At 54.8% G+C, this 17,627-nt stretch overlaps 1 protein-coding gene across 1 annotated transcript; it reads right to left on the minus strand.

The window, feature by feature from the left end:
• Positions 1-67: 67 nt before the first annotated feature.
• LOC133359165 (thimet oligopeptidase-like) lies at positions 68-17,070 on the minus strand. The gene is made up of 11 exons (XM_061577570.1): positions 16,507-17,070; positions 14,300-14,511; positions 13,498-13,784; positions 9,306-9,408; positions 7,187-7,350; positions 6,371-6,506; positions 4,650-4,846; positions 3,512-3,687; positions 2,841-3,045; positions 2,235-2,421; positions 68-741 (listed from the first exon to the last, which is right to left on the minus strand). The coding sequence occupies exons 1-11, from the start codon at positions 16,737-16,739 to the stop codon at positions 386-388; spliced, it is 2,256 nt and encodes a 751-aa protein (XP_061433554.1). The 5' UTR covers positions 16,740-17,070; the 3' UTR covers positions 68-385.
• Between the last annotated feature and the right edge of the window lie 557 nt (positions 17,071-17,627).

The raw sequence follows: 17,627 nt of genomic DNA on the forward strand, positions 1-17,627 counted from the left end.
ACAGCACTTGCTCTTACAGTCTGTTACAGGCTACACGGGGGATCTTTGTCGTTGTTGTTTGTGCGTGCGTGTGCATGTGTGTATATATGCCTGTGCGTGCGTGTGCATGTGTGCCTGCATGCGTGCGTGCCTGTGCGTGTGTGCGTGTATGTGCGTGTGCCTGCGTGTGCGTGCGTGTGTGTGGTAGCATGCGTGTGTGTGCGTGTGCGTGCGAGCGGAGCGCCGGGTGGCTAAAGCACAGCAAGTTGGCACAGTAGGGGGCACAGGTGGTGCATCAGCCAGTCATCTCGGTCATCTCAGTCGGTCGACCCATGGCACCTGCTGGGTCTGCCCCGTGACCTCCTGCCAGCGGGCGTTCGACACTTCACGTGGCCTCAAGGTGCACCTAGCCTGGCACAAGCGTCGTGGTGACGTCACCGCCACTTAGTGGCGAATGGCGGTTGTTGTTGTTGTCGTGTGTGTGCGTGTGTGTGCGCGCGTGTGCGTGCGTGTGTGCGTGCGTGTGTGTGTGTGCGCGTGTGTGTGCGTGTGTGTGTGCGTGTATGTGTGCGCGTGCGTGTGTGTGTGCGTGTGTGTGTGTGCGTGCATGTACGTGCGTGTGCGTGCGCCCACCTGGGGTGGCAGGGATGCCCATGATGTCGGAGCAGAGGCGTGCGTACTCGCGCGCCGTGTCGGCGATCTCCCCGCTGTGAATCACCTGGTCCAGCTTGCTGAGCACCACCTGCCTCAGCGTGAACACTCCTGCCGAGACAAGGAAGGCAGCGCCGGCGCCGGCGCCGTGCGGGGCGCGAGTGCCGTTAGCCAGTGCCACCGCTCCGTGCGCACGGACAAAGTCCCCCTTATTCTAGATTTGAAGTTTTCGTGACTGCAAGGAATCCATACTCTTTGGTTTTTTCGGGTTGTCACGGAGGTAGAAAAGAAAAAAAAAATTAAATGACGACGTTTCAGAAGCAACACAAGCGACCGTCGTCAGGTGTTGACTGATTCAGTAATTTTACTAATTTTACTGAAAATATCAGAAGCCTCAGTAATTTTGCTGAAGCCTCAGTAATTTTACTAATGTTACTGAAAATTCAGAAGCCTCAGTAATTTAGCTGAAGTCTCAGTAATTTTACTAATGTTACTGAAAATTCAGAAGCCTCAGTAATTTAGCTGAAGCCTCAGTAATTTTACTAATGTTACTGAAAATATCAGAAGCCTCAGTAATTTAGCTGAAGTCTCAGTAATTTTACTAATGTTACTGAAAATTCAGAAGCCTCAGTAATTTTGCTGAAGCCTCAGTAATTTTACTAATGTTACTGAAAATTCAGAAGCCTCAGTAATTTAGCTGAAGCCTCAGTAATTTTACTAATGTTACTGAAAATTCAGAAGCCTCAGTAATTTAGCTGAAGCCTCAGTAATTTTACTAATGTTACTGAAAATTCAGAAGCCTCAGTTATTTTGCTGGAGCAGTGAACACCTGATGACGGTTGCTCGTGTTGATTCCGAAACGTCGCGATTTAATTGACTTGCTTTCGTGTTTAATTTATTTTCTATCTTTTACCCACGTGACTTTACCGAAAAAAACAAACATGTAAAAGTCCCCCTACTCTTTGGTTCTTTCGGTAAAGTCACGTGGGTAAAAAATACAATTAATAAAAGTAAAATAAAATATATATTCTTCTTGGTTCTTATGTTTTATTGTTATTATTTTATAATTTCCATTCTACGAGACTTTACCGATTATTTTATTATTTCAATTCTACGTGACTTTATTTTATTATTTATTTTATTATTTCCATTCTACGTGACTTTACTGAAAGAACCAAGAAGATGAATCCCTGCCGTCACGAAAGCTTTAAATCGAAAAATATATATCTTTTTATTTTAATTTTATTTTTCACCTATGTGACTTTCGGTAAAGTCATGTGGGTAAAAAAATAAAATTAATAAAAGTAAAATAAAATATATATTTTTTTATTTTAATCTTATTTTAATAAAATTAATAAAAGTAAAATAAAATATATATTTTTAAAAAATTTATTTCATCTTTCACCCACGTGACTTCACCGAAAAAGACCTGAGCGCGTGCGAATCCTCGCAGTCGCGAAAGCTTCGAATCCACAACTAAAAGTCCCCCCCTCCCCGATGCGCCCTCGCGAGCGCCGTCGATCGAGCGGCGCTCCGTCTCCGAGTGGCGCGCGCCCGTACCGACGTTGGCGCGTGCCCGTACGGACGTTGGCACGTGCCCGTACCGACGTTGGCGAGACGCGACGCGGCGAGCAGGCGGACGAGCTCGGGGGGCACGGGCGCGCCGTCGCGCACGTGTCCCGACATGAGCGCCAGCGGCGCCGCCTCCCACGCCCAGTTCTCCAGCATCTGCGACGGCGCCTCCACAAAGTCGCGCTCCACGTGGGTGCCGCTGAAGGCCGCGTAGTCAGCCTGCGCACGCACGCCGGGGTCGTCACCGGGGTCGTCGTTGGGGTTGTTGTTGGGGTTGTTGTTGGGGTTGTTGTTGGGGTTGTTGGGAGGAGCGAGGGGAGGGGGGAGGGGAGGAGGCGGGGGAGAGGGTGGAGCAGGGGGAGCGGGAGGAACGGAGGGAGGGGGGGGCAGACGGATAGGTGAACGGAAGGTCGTGCGTTCAGACGGACCAATGGGTGGACGGTCGTGCGCTCAGACACGGACAGACGGACAGACGGACGGGTGGATGGGCAGACGGACTAATGGGTGGACGGTCGTGCGTTCAGACACGGACAGACGGACAGACGGACGGGTGGATGGGCAGACGGACCAATGGGTGGACGGTCGTGCGTTCAGGCAGACAGAGGGACAGACGGACCGCGCCGGGCGTGCCCGCTCACCTGCGCGCAGACCGAGTGCATGACGTGTCCGAACTCGTGGAAGAAGGTCTCCACCTCGCTGTGCGTGAGCAGCGCGGGGACGTCGGCGGACGACGGGCGGCTGAAGTTGGCGACCATCGCCGCCACGGCGGGCTGCCGCTCGCCGCCGGGCAGCAGGCAGCCCGGCTGCAGCCCGAAGCAGGCGGCGTGGCCGTACTTGCCGTCGCTGCGGGGGGCGGGGGGGGGGTCGCAGGCGGGGTCGCGAGCGTCGGACAATCGGCCTCGCGTGTGTCTGTGTGCGCGAGCGTGCTAGTGTGTGTACGTGTGCGTTGACGTGAAATGCGTAGAGACCCAGAGAGACGCGCGACATCGATTTTAAATGTGGAGGGTGGAAAAACCGCAGGACCCGGAGGAAAATCCACGCGACCACGGGGAGAGAAAGAGAGAGACACCGCAAACTCCGAATATACAGCAGCAGCAGGCGTCGTCAGGGTCGGGATCGAACCCACGACCTCCTGCACACCAGGCGAGGTAGTTAACATCTCGCGCCCACCCCCTCTCACCCCATGCCCCTCCCCCTTTGTAACCCCCCCCCACCTCATGCCCCTTACCCCATGCCCCTCCCCCTCTGTAACCCCTCCCCTCCCACCCCCCACCCCATGCCCCGCCCCCTCTGTACCCCCCCCCCTCACCGTGGGTGCAGGTCGAGGTAGAAGTGACCGAGCAGGCGCTGGGAGGCGGCGTCGGTGACGCGGTAGAGCCGCACCTCCTCGTGCCAAGCCCCCGACGCCCCCCCCCCCTCCTCGCGCAGCTCGTAGCGAACGCCCAGCAGCTGCTCGTAGATGCCCAGCAGGCCCCGCGTCACCACCTGCACAGGGGGGGGGGGGGGGGGCACGGGGGGGGGGCACGGGGGGGGGGCACGGGGGGGGGGCACACGCGCAGAAATGTTTGCGTGAGTTACGTCAGCGCAGGTAGCGCGGCCGTGGCAGAGGTCGCAACCGGGTACCCGATACCCGTACCCTACCCGTACCCGGCCAGGTACGGGTAGGGTACGGGTACGGCCGGGTACGGGTACCCGTTTGCGACCCTGGTGCGGCCGGGTACAGGTACGGGTAAGGAATCAAAACCCGTTTGTGACCTCTGGGCACAACGCGGTGAGGTTGCGTGTGAGCGCCGTCGGGCCGCGGTGAGGTTGCGCTGCAGCTGCATCCGCAGCGCCGCCGGCCAGTTCGTTAAGGGTTGTCACGTGAACAGAACGTGGCCAATTCGTCAATAGTACAGCACGCCGGTGTAGTGTATAGTGTAGTGTATAGTGTAGTGTTTAGTAGTGTAGTGTATAGTGTAGTGTATAGTGTAGTATACTAGTACAGCACACCGGTGTAGTGTAGTGTATAGTGTAGTGTATAGTGTAGTGTATAGTGTAGTGTATAGTGTAGTGTACTAGTACAGCACACCGGTGTAGTGTAGTGTATAGTGTAGTGTAGTAGTGTAGTGTATAGTGTAGTGTGTAGTAGTGTAGTGTATAGTGTAGTGTATAGTGTAGTATACTAGTACAGCACACCGGTGTAGTGTAGTGTATAGTGTAGTGTATAGTGTAGTGTATAGTGTAGTGTATAGTGTAGTATACTAGTACAGCAACACAGGTTGTGTGTTGGAGAGCAAAGCCACAACATTCACAATCTGAGTACCGACGTTTCGCCAGCAATTACAACCAGCTTCATCAGGCGGACAGTGAAATCTGACTTTTATCGACCCGTAACCCCCCGGTTACCCCCTTCCCCCCCACAACAACATCTGGAAACACGTCAGCGCCCGCCGGCCCGCCATCACCTGCAGGGGGAAGTACTGCCGCAGGGCGTCGTGGTCCAACGTGAACCTCTCCTCCTCGACGCGGGTCGCGTAGTAGCGCAGGTCCCAGGCGTGCAGCGCTACCTCCCCTCCTCCTCCTCCCGTCTCCTCCCGCTTCAGCGCCAGCATCTCGGCGCGTTCGGCCGCTCCCAGCGGCGCCAGACGCTCCGCCAATTCGTCTGCTCCGACAGCGAAGAAGAAGGGACGTTATAACAGGGTCGTCGTTCCCGTTTTAATCCTGCATAATGCACGGGCGTAATACGACTTTGAAACCCCCCGCCCACCTCCTAGGCATTCCACAAGTAGTACTAATCACATACCTGCATTTCCCATAAATATGCTAAATTACTCTTGATATGCACATTTTTTGTCAAGGCGCTCTTCCCCCTCCAACCCAGCTTAAATATACGCTGCCAAGCCTGGTGGTGTTTCATTCGGACGCTGTCTTTCCGACAGACCTGTTCTTCACCTGAGGACGGCTGCTTGCGTTGCGGCCGAAACGTCGTGAGAATTGTATTTTATTGTGTTTTATTTTTATTATTTTATTATTTCCCCTCTACGTGACTTTACCGAAAGAACCAAGAAGAAGATGGTCGTTCCCCTTGTGTTTTCTGGCGACGAAACTGAAACCCTTTTGCAAGGGATCATGTTTATATGAACCACAATCCTTGCTGCAGTCAGAATGTAAGCAAAAAACAACACTCTGATACCATTGGAACCTCATTTGCCAGTAAAAAAATATGATAATTGTTTTTTTTACCCTTCTATCTGGCAACAAAACTGACACCTTTTTTTACAAGGAGTCATGTTTGCATAAACCACAATACCTGCAGTCGTAATGCAAACAAAAAACATAACTCTGATAATGTGCACTGTCCTTGAAGTTGATTGGTCCACACGCGAGACAGCTTTCCTTAGAGCCTAGTCTCAAATGGTGTTGGACCAGATGCACCTTTTGGCGTCAATGCACATTATCAGAGTTATGTTTTTTTTTGCATTATGACTGCAGGTATTGTGGTCTATGCAAACATGACTCCTTGTTAAAAAAAAGGTGTCAGTTTTGTTGCCAGATAAAAAGGGTATAAAAACAATTATCAACACTCTGATCATTTATGCACTGTCCTTGAAACTGATTGGTCCACACCAGAGACAACTTTCTTTAGAGCCGAGTCTCATGCGGCTCGGGATTGTTTTTGTGTCACGTCACGTTGTTGTGTGTCGCGTCGTGTTGTTGTGTGTCGTGTTGTGTTGTTGTGTGTCGTGTTGTGTTGTTGTGTGTCACGTGGTGTTGTGTTGTTGTGTGTTGTGTTGTTGTGTGTCGTGTCGTGTTGATGTGTGTCGTGTTGTTGTGTGTCGTGTTGTTGTGTGTCGTGTTGTTGTGTGTTGTGTCGTGTTGTTTTGTTGTGTTGTGTTGTTGTGTGTTGTGTCGTGTTGTTTTGTTGTGTTGTGTTGTTGTGTGTTGTGTCGTGTTGTGTTGTGTTGTTGTGTGTCGTGTCGTGTTGTTGTGTGTCGTGTTGTTGTGTGTCGTGTTGTTGTGTGTTGAGTCGTGTTGTGTTGTTGTGTTGTGTTGTTGTGTGTCGTGTTGTGTTGTTGTGTGTCGCGTCGTGTTGTTGTGTGTCGTGTTGTTGTGTGTCGCGTCGTGTTGTTGTGTGTCGCGTCGTGTTGCCGTGCATCGTCGTGCCGTCGCCATGCCGACGACGCACCCAGGAAGCGGTTGACGGCCGTCGCCGTCTTGGCCATGTTGAGCTCGACGGCGAAGTCGGCGTGCGACGCGAACGCCAGCAGCTGGGACTTGCGCCAGCGCAGCCTCAGCAGCTCCTCCAGGATCCGCGTGTTCGCCTGGGGCAAGCAGAGACAACGCTGCCCGTTGGGGCGGGCGCAAGGAACGCGCAGCACCCAGGCAGGCCGGCACTGCGCACTGTGGCACGCGAAGGGGGTGGGGGGGTGGCCGGGACCGCCGCGGCCGCCCGTCTTTGTCTCTCGCTTAGACACAGACCCACGTGGTACGCAAACACACAACAACAACAACACACACCCACTACACACACACACCAACACACACACACCCACTACACACACACACCAACACACACCCACTACACTACCACCACCACTCCCCCCACTACACCACCACCACCACTACACTACCACCACTCCCCCCACTACACCACCACCACTCCCCACTACACTACCACCACCACTCCCCACTACACTACCACCACCACTCCCCACTACACCACCACTACACTACCACCACTCCCCCCACTACACCACCACCCCTCCCCACTACACCACCACCGCCCCCCACTACACCACCACCGCTCCCCACTACACCACCACCGCTCCCCCCACTGCACCACCACCACTCCCCACTACACCACCACCACTCCCCACTACACCACCACCACTCCCCCCACTACACCACCACCACTCCCCACTACACCACCCCCCCCCCCCACCCCCCCACCCCCCCACCCCACCCCACCCCCCCCCACCCCCCCCACCCCCCCGCGGGTCACCTCGAGGCAGCGTGAGGTGAAGGCCCGCTCCATGCGAGCGCGCGTCTCCTCCACACTGCACTTCTTCATGAGCGGGAAGTAGTGCGGGTACTTGAGCGTCACCTTCAGGCGGCCGCCCCCCTCCGCCTGCTCCAGCGACGACACGAAGTCCGCGGGCATCCCCTCTGCGGGCGACAGAGACCACATCGCCCGGTCGCCAGAGGTCGCAAACGGGTTTTGATTCCTTACCCGTACCCGTACCCGGCCGCACCAGGGTCGCAAACGGGTACCCGCACCCGGCCGTACCCGTACCCTTACCCTTACCCGGGGACCTGATTGCGACCTCTGGGATGAAGCCATGTTGCAGGCGCGGGTGGGTTGATTCTAGGAACTTGAATCGTGAGAAGAGACAAGACGTTGGGAAATGAGTGACAAACGGTGACTCACCAGTGACTGACGGCCTACCCGTACCCGTACCCGGCCGCACCAGGGTCGCAAATGGGTACCCGGCTACCCGTACCCGGCCGGGTACCCGTACCCGGCCGGGTACGGGTAGCGGGGTATCGGGTAGGGTACGGGTATCGGGTACCCGGTTGCGACCTCTGCCGGTCACCCACCCGGGGGGTCGCTGCCCCCCCTCCCCGCCCCCCCCCACTCCCGCGTCGCCCTTTGACCTGTTCCGTCCCAGCGGTCCACTCACCCATCCACACGCTCACTCAACCAGCCACTCACTCACCTAGCCACTAACTCACCTAGCCACTCACTCACCTAGCCACTCACTCACCGAGCCACTCACTCACCTACTCACTCACCCAGCCACTCACTCACCTAGCCACTCACTCACCTAGCCACTCACTCACCTACTCACTCACCCACTTACCTACTCACTCACCAAACCACTCACTCACCCAGCCACTCACTCACCCAGCCACTCACTCACCTAGCCACTCACTCACCTACTCACTCACCCACTTACCTACTCACTCACCTAACCACTCACCCACCCACTCACTCACTCACCTACTCACTCACTCACCTAGCCACTCACCCACCCACTCACTCACTCACCTACCCACTCACTCACCTAGCCACTCACTCACCTAGCCACTCACTCACCTACTCACTCACCCACTTACCTACTCACTCACCTAACCACTCACCCAGCCACTCACTCACCGAGCCACTCACTCACCTAGCCACTCACTCACCTACTCACTCACCCACTTACCTACTCACTCACCTACCCACTCACCCAGCCACTCACTCACTGAGCCACTCACTCACTTACTCATCCACTTACCTACTCACTCACCAAACCACTCACTCACACAGCCACTCACTCACCCAGCCACTCACTCACCCAGCCACTCACTCACTTACTCACTCACTCACCCACTTACCTACTCACTCACCTAACCACTCACCCACCCACTCACTCACTCACCTAGCCACTCACTCACCTAACCACTCACCCACCCACTCACTCACTCACCCAGCCACTCACTCACCTAGCCACTCACTCACCTAGCCACTCACTCACCTACTCACTCACCCACTTACCTACTCACTCACCTAACCACTCACTCACCCAGCCACTCACTCACCCACTCACTCACTCACCCACCCACTCACTCACCTAGCCACTCACTCACCTAGCCACTCACCTAGCCACTCACTCACCCACTTACCTACTCACTCACCTTTCCATTCACTCACTCACTCACTCACGCAACCACTTACCTACTAACCCATCTATCCACTCACCTACTCACCGACCCATTCATCGACGGACTCACCTACCCGCTCACCTACCCACTCACTCACCTACCCACTCACCCACCCACTCACCTACCCACTCACCTGCCCACTCACCCCACCCACTCACCTACTCACCCCACCCACTCACCTACCCACTCACCCCCACACTCACCCGCCCACTCACCCACCCACTCACCCCCGCACTCACCCACTCACTCACCCCTGCCACTCACCCACCCACTCACCTACTCACTCACCCACCCACTCACCCCCGCACTCACCCACTCAATCACCCACTCACTCACCTACTCACTCACCCACTCACCTACCCACTCACCTCCTCAGCCCCCCCCCCCCCCGTCGCACTCTCCCCAAAACGTACTCAGCTCTTCAGTGGTGAACTCCAGGAAGGAGTTGTCTTCGGTGAGGTTGGTGTGGAAGTCGATGCACAGACTGGAAATCTTCTCCTTGATCGCCTTGATCTCCTGGCGGATGGCACAGCGAGTCGCTCGATTAAAACTACTCAACTATACGGGGCGACACTCCGCTACTTACAAACTTTCAGAGATACGAACAAACCTGGAACGTACGTCCAGTTGCCGGTTCGGACCGAGGGTCGTGAGTTCAACCGCCGCACAATAGATGGCGGTGGTGGCATCTACATCTACAGAACGTGAAGAACCAGTGGCATCTACATCTGCAGAACGTGAAGAACCAGTGGCATCTACATCTGCAGAACGTGAAGAACCAGTGGCATCTACATCTGCAGAATGTGAAGAACCAGTGGCATCTACATCTACAGAACGTGAAGAACCAGTGGCATCTACATCTGCAGAACGTGAAGAACCAGTGGCATCTACATCTACAGAACGTGAAGAACCAGTGGCATCTACATCTGCAGAACGTGACGAACCTGTGGCATCTACATCTGCAGAACGTGAAGAACCAGTGGCATCTACATCTGCAGAACGTGAAGAACCAGTGGCATCTACATCTACAGAACGTGAAGAACCAGTGGCATCTACATCTGCAGAACGTGAAGAACCAGTGGCATCTACATCTACAGAACGTGAAGAACCAGTGGCATCTACATCTGCAGAACGTGAAGAACCAGTGGCATCTACATCTGCAGAACGTGAAGAACCAGTGGCATCTACATCTGCAGAACGTGACGAACCTGTGGCATCTACATCTGCAGAACGTTAAGAACCAGTGGCATCTACATCTGCAGAACGTGAAGAACCAGTGACATCTACATCTGCAGAACGTGAAGAACCAGTGGCATCTACATCTACAGAACGTGAAGAACCAGTGGCATCTACATCTACAGAACATGAAGAACCAGTGGCATCTACATCTACAGAACGTGAAGAACCAGTGGCATCTACATCTGCGGAACGTGAAGAACCAGTGACATCTACATCTGCAGAACGTTAAGAAGCAGTGGCATCTACATCTGCAGAACGTTAAGAACCAGTGGCATCTACATCTGCAGAACGTGAAGAACCAGTGGCATCTACATCTACAGAACGTGAAGAACCAGTGGCATCTACATCTACAGAACATGAAGAACCAGTGGCATCTACATCTACAGAACGTGAAGAACCAGTGGCATCTACATCTGCGGAACGTGAAGAACCAGTGACATCTACATCTGCAGAACGTTAAGAAGCAGTGGCATCTACATCTGCAGAACGTTAAGAACCAGTGGCATCTACATCTGCAGAACGTGAAGAACCAGTAGCATCTACATCTACAGAACGTGAAGAACCAGTGGCATCTACATCTACAGAACATGAAGAACCAGTGGCATCTACATCTACAGAACGCGAAGAACCAGTGGCATCTACATCTACAGAACATGAAGAACCAGTGGCATCTACATCTGCAGAACGTGAAGAACCAGTGGCATCTACATCTGCAGAACGTGAAGAACCAGTGGCACCTACATCTGCAGAACGTGAAGAACCAGTGGCACCTACATCTGCAGAACGTGAAGAACCAGTGGCACCTACATCTGCAGAACGTGAAGAACTAGTGCCATCTACAGGAGATTATACAACTTTTAAAGCCATTCCCCGTGTTTAGTGTACATGCCGTACAACATGTTTGGAATCGACAGGAGTAAAGTTGGACTTAAGAACAAATCGACTTACGAACAGACACCTCTGGAACCTAACTCGTTTGTAAGTTGTTTCTATTTATATTTTACCAGGTAAGATACCCACTGAACTAAGTGGCTCTTTTTCAAAAGCAACCTGAGAATCACAAACGTCAGCTCAACGAAGTTGCTTATCATCATGTGGACATTGACAGCAGCCAAGTACACTCAACGCGCGATGTTGATTCCAAATGAGGAGGGGGAAAAACCGGAGGACCCGGAGAAAACTCCACGCAACCACAGGGAGAGAGAGGCATCGTCAGGGTTGAGATAGAACCCACGACCTCCTGCATACCAGGCGAGGGAGTTAACATCTCGCAACTGTGATGATGATGATGATGAGAGAGAGACACCGCAAACTCCAAATAAACATCAGCAGGCATCGTCAGGGTCGGGATCGAACCCATGACCTCCTGTATACCAGGTGATGTAGTCAAAATCTCTTAGCCACCGTGATGGTGATGATGAGAGAGACACGCAAACTCCAAATATACAGCAGCAGCAGGCATCGTCAGGGTCGGAATCGAACCCATGACCTCCTGTATACCAGGTGATGTAGTCAAAATCTCTTAGCCACCGTGATGGTGATGATGAGAGAGACACGCAAACTCCAAGTATACAGTAGCAGGCATCGTCAGGGTCGGAATCAGAACCCGCAACCTCCTGTATACCAGGCGAGGTAGTCAACATCTCGCAACTGTGATGATGATGAAGATGAGAAAGAGACATTTTTTTACTACAAATATACAGCAGCAGGCATCGTCAGGGTCGGAATCAGAACCAACGACCTCCTGCATACCAGGCGAGGTAGTTAACATCTCGCAACTGTGATGATGATGATGATGAGAAAGAGACATTTTTTAACTCCAAATATACAGCAGCAGGCATCGTCAGGATCGGAATTGAACCCACGACCTCCTGCATACCAGGCGAGGTAGTCAACATCTCGCAACTGTGATGATGATGATGATGAGAAAGAGACATTTTTTAACTCCAAATATACATCAGCAGGCATCGTCAGGGTCGGAATCGGAACCCACGACCTCCTGTATACCAGGCAAGGGCGATAACATCTCCTAGTCACCGTGGTGATGATGAGAGAGAGAGACACGCAGACTCCAAATATACAGCAGCAAGCATCGTCAATGTCGGGATTGAACCCACGACCTCCTGTATACCAGGCGAGGTAGTCGACATCTCCTTGCCACCGTGGTCATGATGAGAGAGAGACACGCAAACTCCAAATATACATCAGCAAGCATCGTCAGGGTCGGAATCAGAACCAACAACCTCCTGCGTACCAGGCGAGGTAGTCAACATCTCGCCACTCACCCCCGCCGAGACTACGGGGCTGTAAGAGGATCCCGACCGCCACGGCCGTGGAAGCGTTAAACGCGCGACCTTCGATTAGCGCGCCGTAATTGCGCGTGGGGGAAATTAGCGCCGTTGAATGACGCGGGAAAATTGCGGGGCGCGTACCATCCCACCACTCCCCTCCCTACGAGGTCACCACCACCACCACCACAACGCCACCACAACGCCACCACAACTGCCACCACAACGCCACCACTAACGCCACCACCACCAGGACTGCAACCACTACCGCTACTGCTGCTGCTACCATTGAGACCCTCACCACCATCCGCCACTACAAACGCTACCACCACCACTACCATCAAGACCACCAATACCATCACCTCCATCATCACCATCATCTCACCACCACCACCACAAAACTATCCCTAATCACCATCACCACCTTCAGATCATCACCACCACCGTCACCGCCACCGCCACCACCTTCTTCTCATCACCACCACCACCAACCACCACAATCACCACTACCGGCAACACCATCACCACCGTTGCCATCTAATCACCACAACCACCACCGTCACCGCCACCACCTTCTCATCACCACCACCACCACCTTCTTCTCATCACCACCACCACCTTCTCATCACCACCACCAACCACCATCATCACCACTACCGGCAACACCATCACCACCGTTGTCATCTAATCACCACAACCACCACCGTCACCCGCCACCACCTTCTCATCACCACCACCACCATCATCACTACCGGCAACACCATCGCCACCGTTGCTATCTAACCACCACCGTCACCGCCACCACCACCACCATCACCTTCTCATCACCACCACCAACCACCACCATCACCACTAACGGCAACACCATCACCACCGTTGCCATCTCACCACCACCGTCACTGTCACCGCCACCACCTTCTCATCACCACTACCAACCACCACCATCACCACTAACGGCAACACCATCACCACCATTGTCATCTAATCACCACAACCACCACCGTCACCACCACCGTCATCTCACCACCAACCACCACCAACCACCACCACCACCACCCTCTCTCCGGCGTGGACTCACGGCCTGCTTGTCGCCCGGCAGGTGCAGCCCGTTGCGCCGCCCGGTCTTGACGAGGCGGTCCAGGAGCCGCCGCCCCTCGGCGGTGATGACGCCGCCGGCATCGGCGTCGTCGCCGGCGTGCCGGGCGAGGAGGCGCGCCTGCAGCGCGGCGAGGCGCCGGTGCACGTCCTCGCGCATCGCCGCCTCCACGTCGAACAGCGACAGGCGCTTGTCGGCGCGCGTGCTGGCCTCGCGCACGGCGCGCGACGGAGACACGTGCTGCAGGAAGTCCAGCTGGTTGCGCCCGACTGCGGCGCGCAGAGAGGGGGGGGGGCAGAGAGAGAGCGCGGGGGCGGGGGGGAGGCAGGGAGAGAGCGGGGGGGGGGGGGGAGCAGAGAGGATTGTTATTGTTAATAGTTGCACAGTGATGATGGTTCACATTCTCACCGCTACTACTTTCACCACTCTCACCACCACCACTACCACTCTCACCACTCTCACTTTCACCACCACCACCCTCACCACCACCACCACCACACTCACCACCACCACCACCACCGCCACACCCACCACTCTCACCACCATCACCACCACCCTCACCACTCTGACCACCACCACTCTCACCACCACCACCACACTCACCACCACCACTCTCACCACCACCACCTCATCACCCTCACCACCCTCACCACCACCCTCATCACCACCACCACACTCACCACCCTCACCAACACCTCACCACCACACTCACCCTCACCACCACCCTCACCACCACCACCACACTCACCACACTCACCACACTCACCACCACCACCACCCTCACCGGCGTAGGCGTTGGCAGAGTCGGCGAGGGGCTTGAGGACGCTGGCGACGGTGACGTCCGCCAGCGGCACGGCCGCCACGGCGTCGTGCGCCGCTTTGGCGGCGGCGATCACCTCGTCGGTGAGGCCGTCCACCTCCGCTGCCGCCACGTTCCAGCGCAGCAGAATCTCCGGGACGACGCCAGCGTCCTTCACGTGCGACGGACCCATCGCTCTGCGGGGGGAGGGGGGGGGCAAACCGGGGCGGGGGAGGGGGCACGCGGCGGTGACGAGATGTTAACTACCTCGCCTGGTCTGCAGGAGGTCGTGGGTTCCATCATTATCCTGACGATGCCTGCTGCTGTTGCGAGATGTTAACTACCTCGCCTGGTCTGCAGGAGGTCGTGGGTTCCATCATTATCCTGACGATGCCTGCTGCTGCTGTATATTTGGAGTTTGCGGTGTTTCTCTCTATCATCATCATCATCACAGTTGCGAGATGTTAACTACCTCGCCCGGTCTGCAGGAGGTTGTTGGTTCGATCCCGACCCTGTTTTTGGAGTCTTCCTGTTCTCCGTGTATCTCTGCGGGTCTCCATTAATCCTACGGGTCTCCATGTGCCTCTGTGACAAGCGGTGGTGGTGAGATGTTAACTCCCTCGCCCGGTCTGCAGGAGGTTGTGGGTTCGATCCCGAATTTGCGGTGTCTCTTTTCCTCCGGGATTCTCTGGTGTTGCCCCTCCACATTTAGAATCGATGTCGCGCGCGGCTCCAAATAAGGAACGAAACAGGAGGGCTTCTCCACAAATCTGGCTGTCGCCTGATGAAGCTGGTTGTAATTGCTGGCGAAACGTCGTACTCAGATTGTAAATGTTGTGGCTTGGCTCTCCAACACACAACCGGTGTGCTGTACTAGTATACTACACTATACACTACACTATACACTACACTACTATACACTACACTACTACACACTACACTATACACTACTACACTACTACACATTACACTATACAATACTATACATTACACTATACACTACACTACTACAACTACACTATACACTACACTATACACTACTATACACAATACACTACACTATGCACGACTATACACAATACACTACACACTTCACTATTACACACTACACTACACTATACACTACACTACTATACACAATACACTACACTATACACTACTATACACTATACACTACACTATACACTACTATACACAATACACTACACTAAATGTTTTCTCCTACAACAACAGAGTGCAGCGCCACATTAAACACGCACTACAATGCCAATAGTTTAAATCGATTTGAAGCAAGTTTTTTTTTTGGGGGGGGGGGGGGCAGAGCTTTGTGACGTCATATTTGAGGGGGGGGGGGTCTGACTTTTTGTGACGCCGTGTGACGAGGGGGGGGGGGGGTCAAAAGTCGTCCCAAACCACGTGACCCCCTCCCCCCGTCCTCACTCACAGCCACTTGCCCCTACGGTCTGTTAGAGGCTACGCTGGGGGGAGGGGATCTTTGTCTTTGTCTTGGGACCAAACTGCCGCCGGGCAATGCGTGAGGGGGGTTACGGGTGGGGGGGTGTGAGTGGGGGAGTGGGGGGGTTGGTGGTTGGGGAGTGGTGGGGGAGTGGGGGGGTTGGTGGGGGGGGGTGTGGGTGTGATTGGGGGAGTGGGGGGGTTGGTGGGTTGGTGGGGGGGGGGTGGTTGGGGGTGGGGCGGTTGGTGGGGGGGGGTGGGGGTGTGGGTGGGGGAGGGTTGGTGGGGGGGGTGGGGCGTTTGGTGGGGGGGGGGGTGGGGGTGGGGCGGTTGGTGGGGGGGTTGGTGGGGGGAATTGGTGGGGGGGTTGGTGGGGGGGTTGGTGGGGGGGTGGGGAGGGTGGGGGGGTTGGTGGGGGGGTTAGTGGTGGGGGGCGGGGGGATTGGTGGGGGTGGTGGGGGAGTTGGTGGGGGGGTGGGGGGGTTGGTGGGAGGGTGGTTGGGGGTGGGGCGGTTGGTGGGGGGTTAGTGGGGGGTTGGTGGGAGGGTTGGTGGGGGGGTTGTGGTGGGGGTGGTGGGGGGGGGGTGGGGGAGTGGTGGGGGGGGTGAGGGGTTGGTGGGGGGGTTGTGGTGGGGGTGGTGGGGGGGGGTGGGGGAGTGGTGGGGGGGGTGAGGGGTTGGTGGGGGGGTTGGTGGGGGGGGTTGGCGGGGGGGTAGTGGGGGGGGTGACCTCCTTGCCTGCCCGGGCTGACGACGCTGCAACTCGCGGGGGTCGAGGGAGCGAGTTGAGGAGGAGACGTCGTTAGTGGCGGCGGCGGCGCTGAGGAGACGGCGCTGAGGAGACGGAGCGGCGAATTAAGGAGGAGACGGAGCGGGCGAGACGACGGAGCGGGACGGAGGAGACGGAGCGGCGAATTGAGGAGGAGGAGACGGAGCGGACGGAGCCCAACGCGAAGAGCCGACAGCAGCATGTGGCGGATCGATTCCTCTCGCCGGCGTCGATCCGAGCGCGTCGATTCTTTTTCGCGGTGTCGATTCTCATCGATGTACTGACCTGGCTGGGTGGTGTTTGTGTGTGTCGTGGTTTGTGTGTCTGGGACTTGCTGGTGGTGTTGGTGTCTTGCTTGCCCAAGCTTGGGGATTGGTGGACTTTAGCAAGTTGTCATTTAGTAACTTTCATCCTGAGTCAACCCCCCATCCCCCAGTTCGTTCTCGATTTGAAGTTTTCGTGCAATATTTTGCTGTCTTTTCTTGGATTTTCTGTTTGCACTTAGTCACATATTCACTTTAAGATGTTGTTTTAACAGACAACGAGACAAGAAGTCGTTTAATGTTTTACTTGCGGTGACTTTACCGATGAAACCAGAGAGTATGACCCCCCCCCAACCACCACCACCCCATGTGTTTTCTAGAGTTCAACTTTAAGGGGTCAATTCTCATCGATGTACTGACGGCTGGGTGGTGTTTGTGTCGTGGTTTGTGTGTCTGTGACTGGCTGGTGATGTTGGTGTCTTGCTTGCCCAAGCTTGGGGATTGGTGGACTTTAGCAAGATGCTGGATGCAATTACCAGCGAAACGTCGTACTACTCAAATTGTAAATTGTTGTGGTTTCACACTTCAACACACCGGTGGGCTAAAGCAGTGAACTATTTGTCTTTTGTCAACGTGACACTTTTTTACTGATTGGCCGTGTCGGGTGGTGGAGGGTTACGACACATTTATAAATAACGCGATCTAAACCCAAAAACGTTGATTATGAATTTGTCATTTAGTAACTTTCATCCTGAGTCAACCCCCCACCCCCACCCCCCGTTCTCGATTTGAAGTTTTCGTACAATATTTTGCTGTCTTTTCTTGGA

The sequence above is a fragment of the Lethenteron reissneri genome, chromosome 64 (genome assembly GCF_015708825.2).
Source record: "Lethenteron reissneri isolate LAM-NWPU_2019-01 chromosome 64, ASM1570882v1, whole genome shotgun sequence".
Lineage (NCBI taxonomy): Eukaryota > Metazoa > Chordata > Hyperoartia > Petromyzontiformes > Petromyzontidae > Lethenteron > Lethenteron reissneri.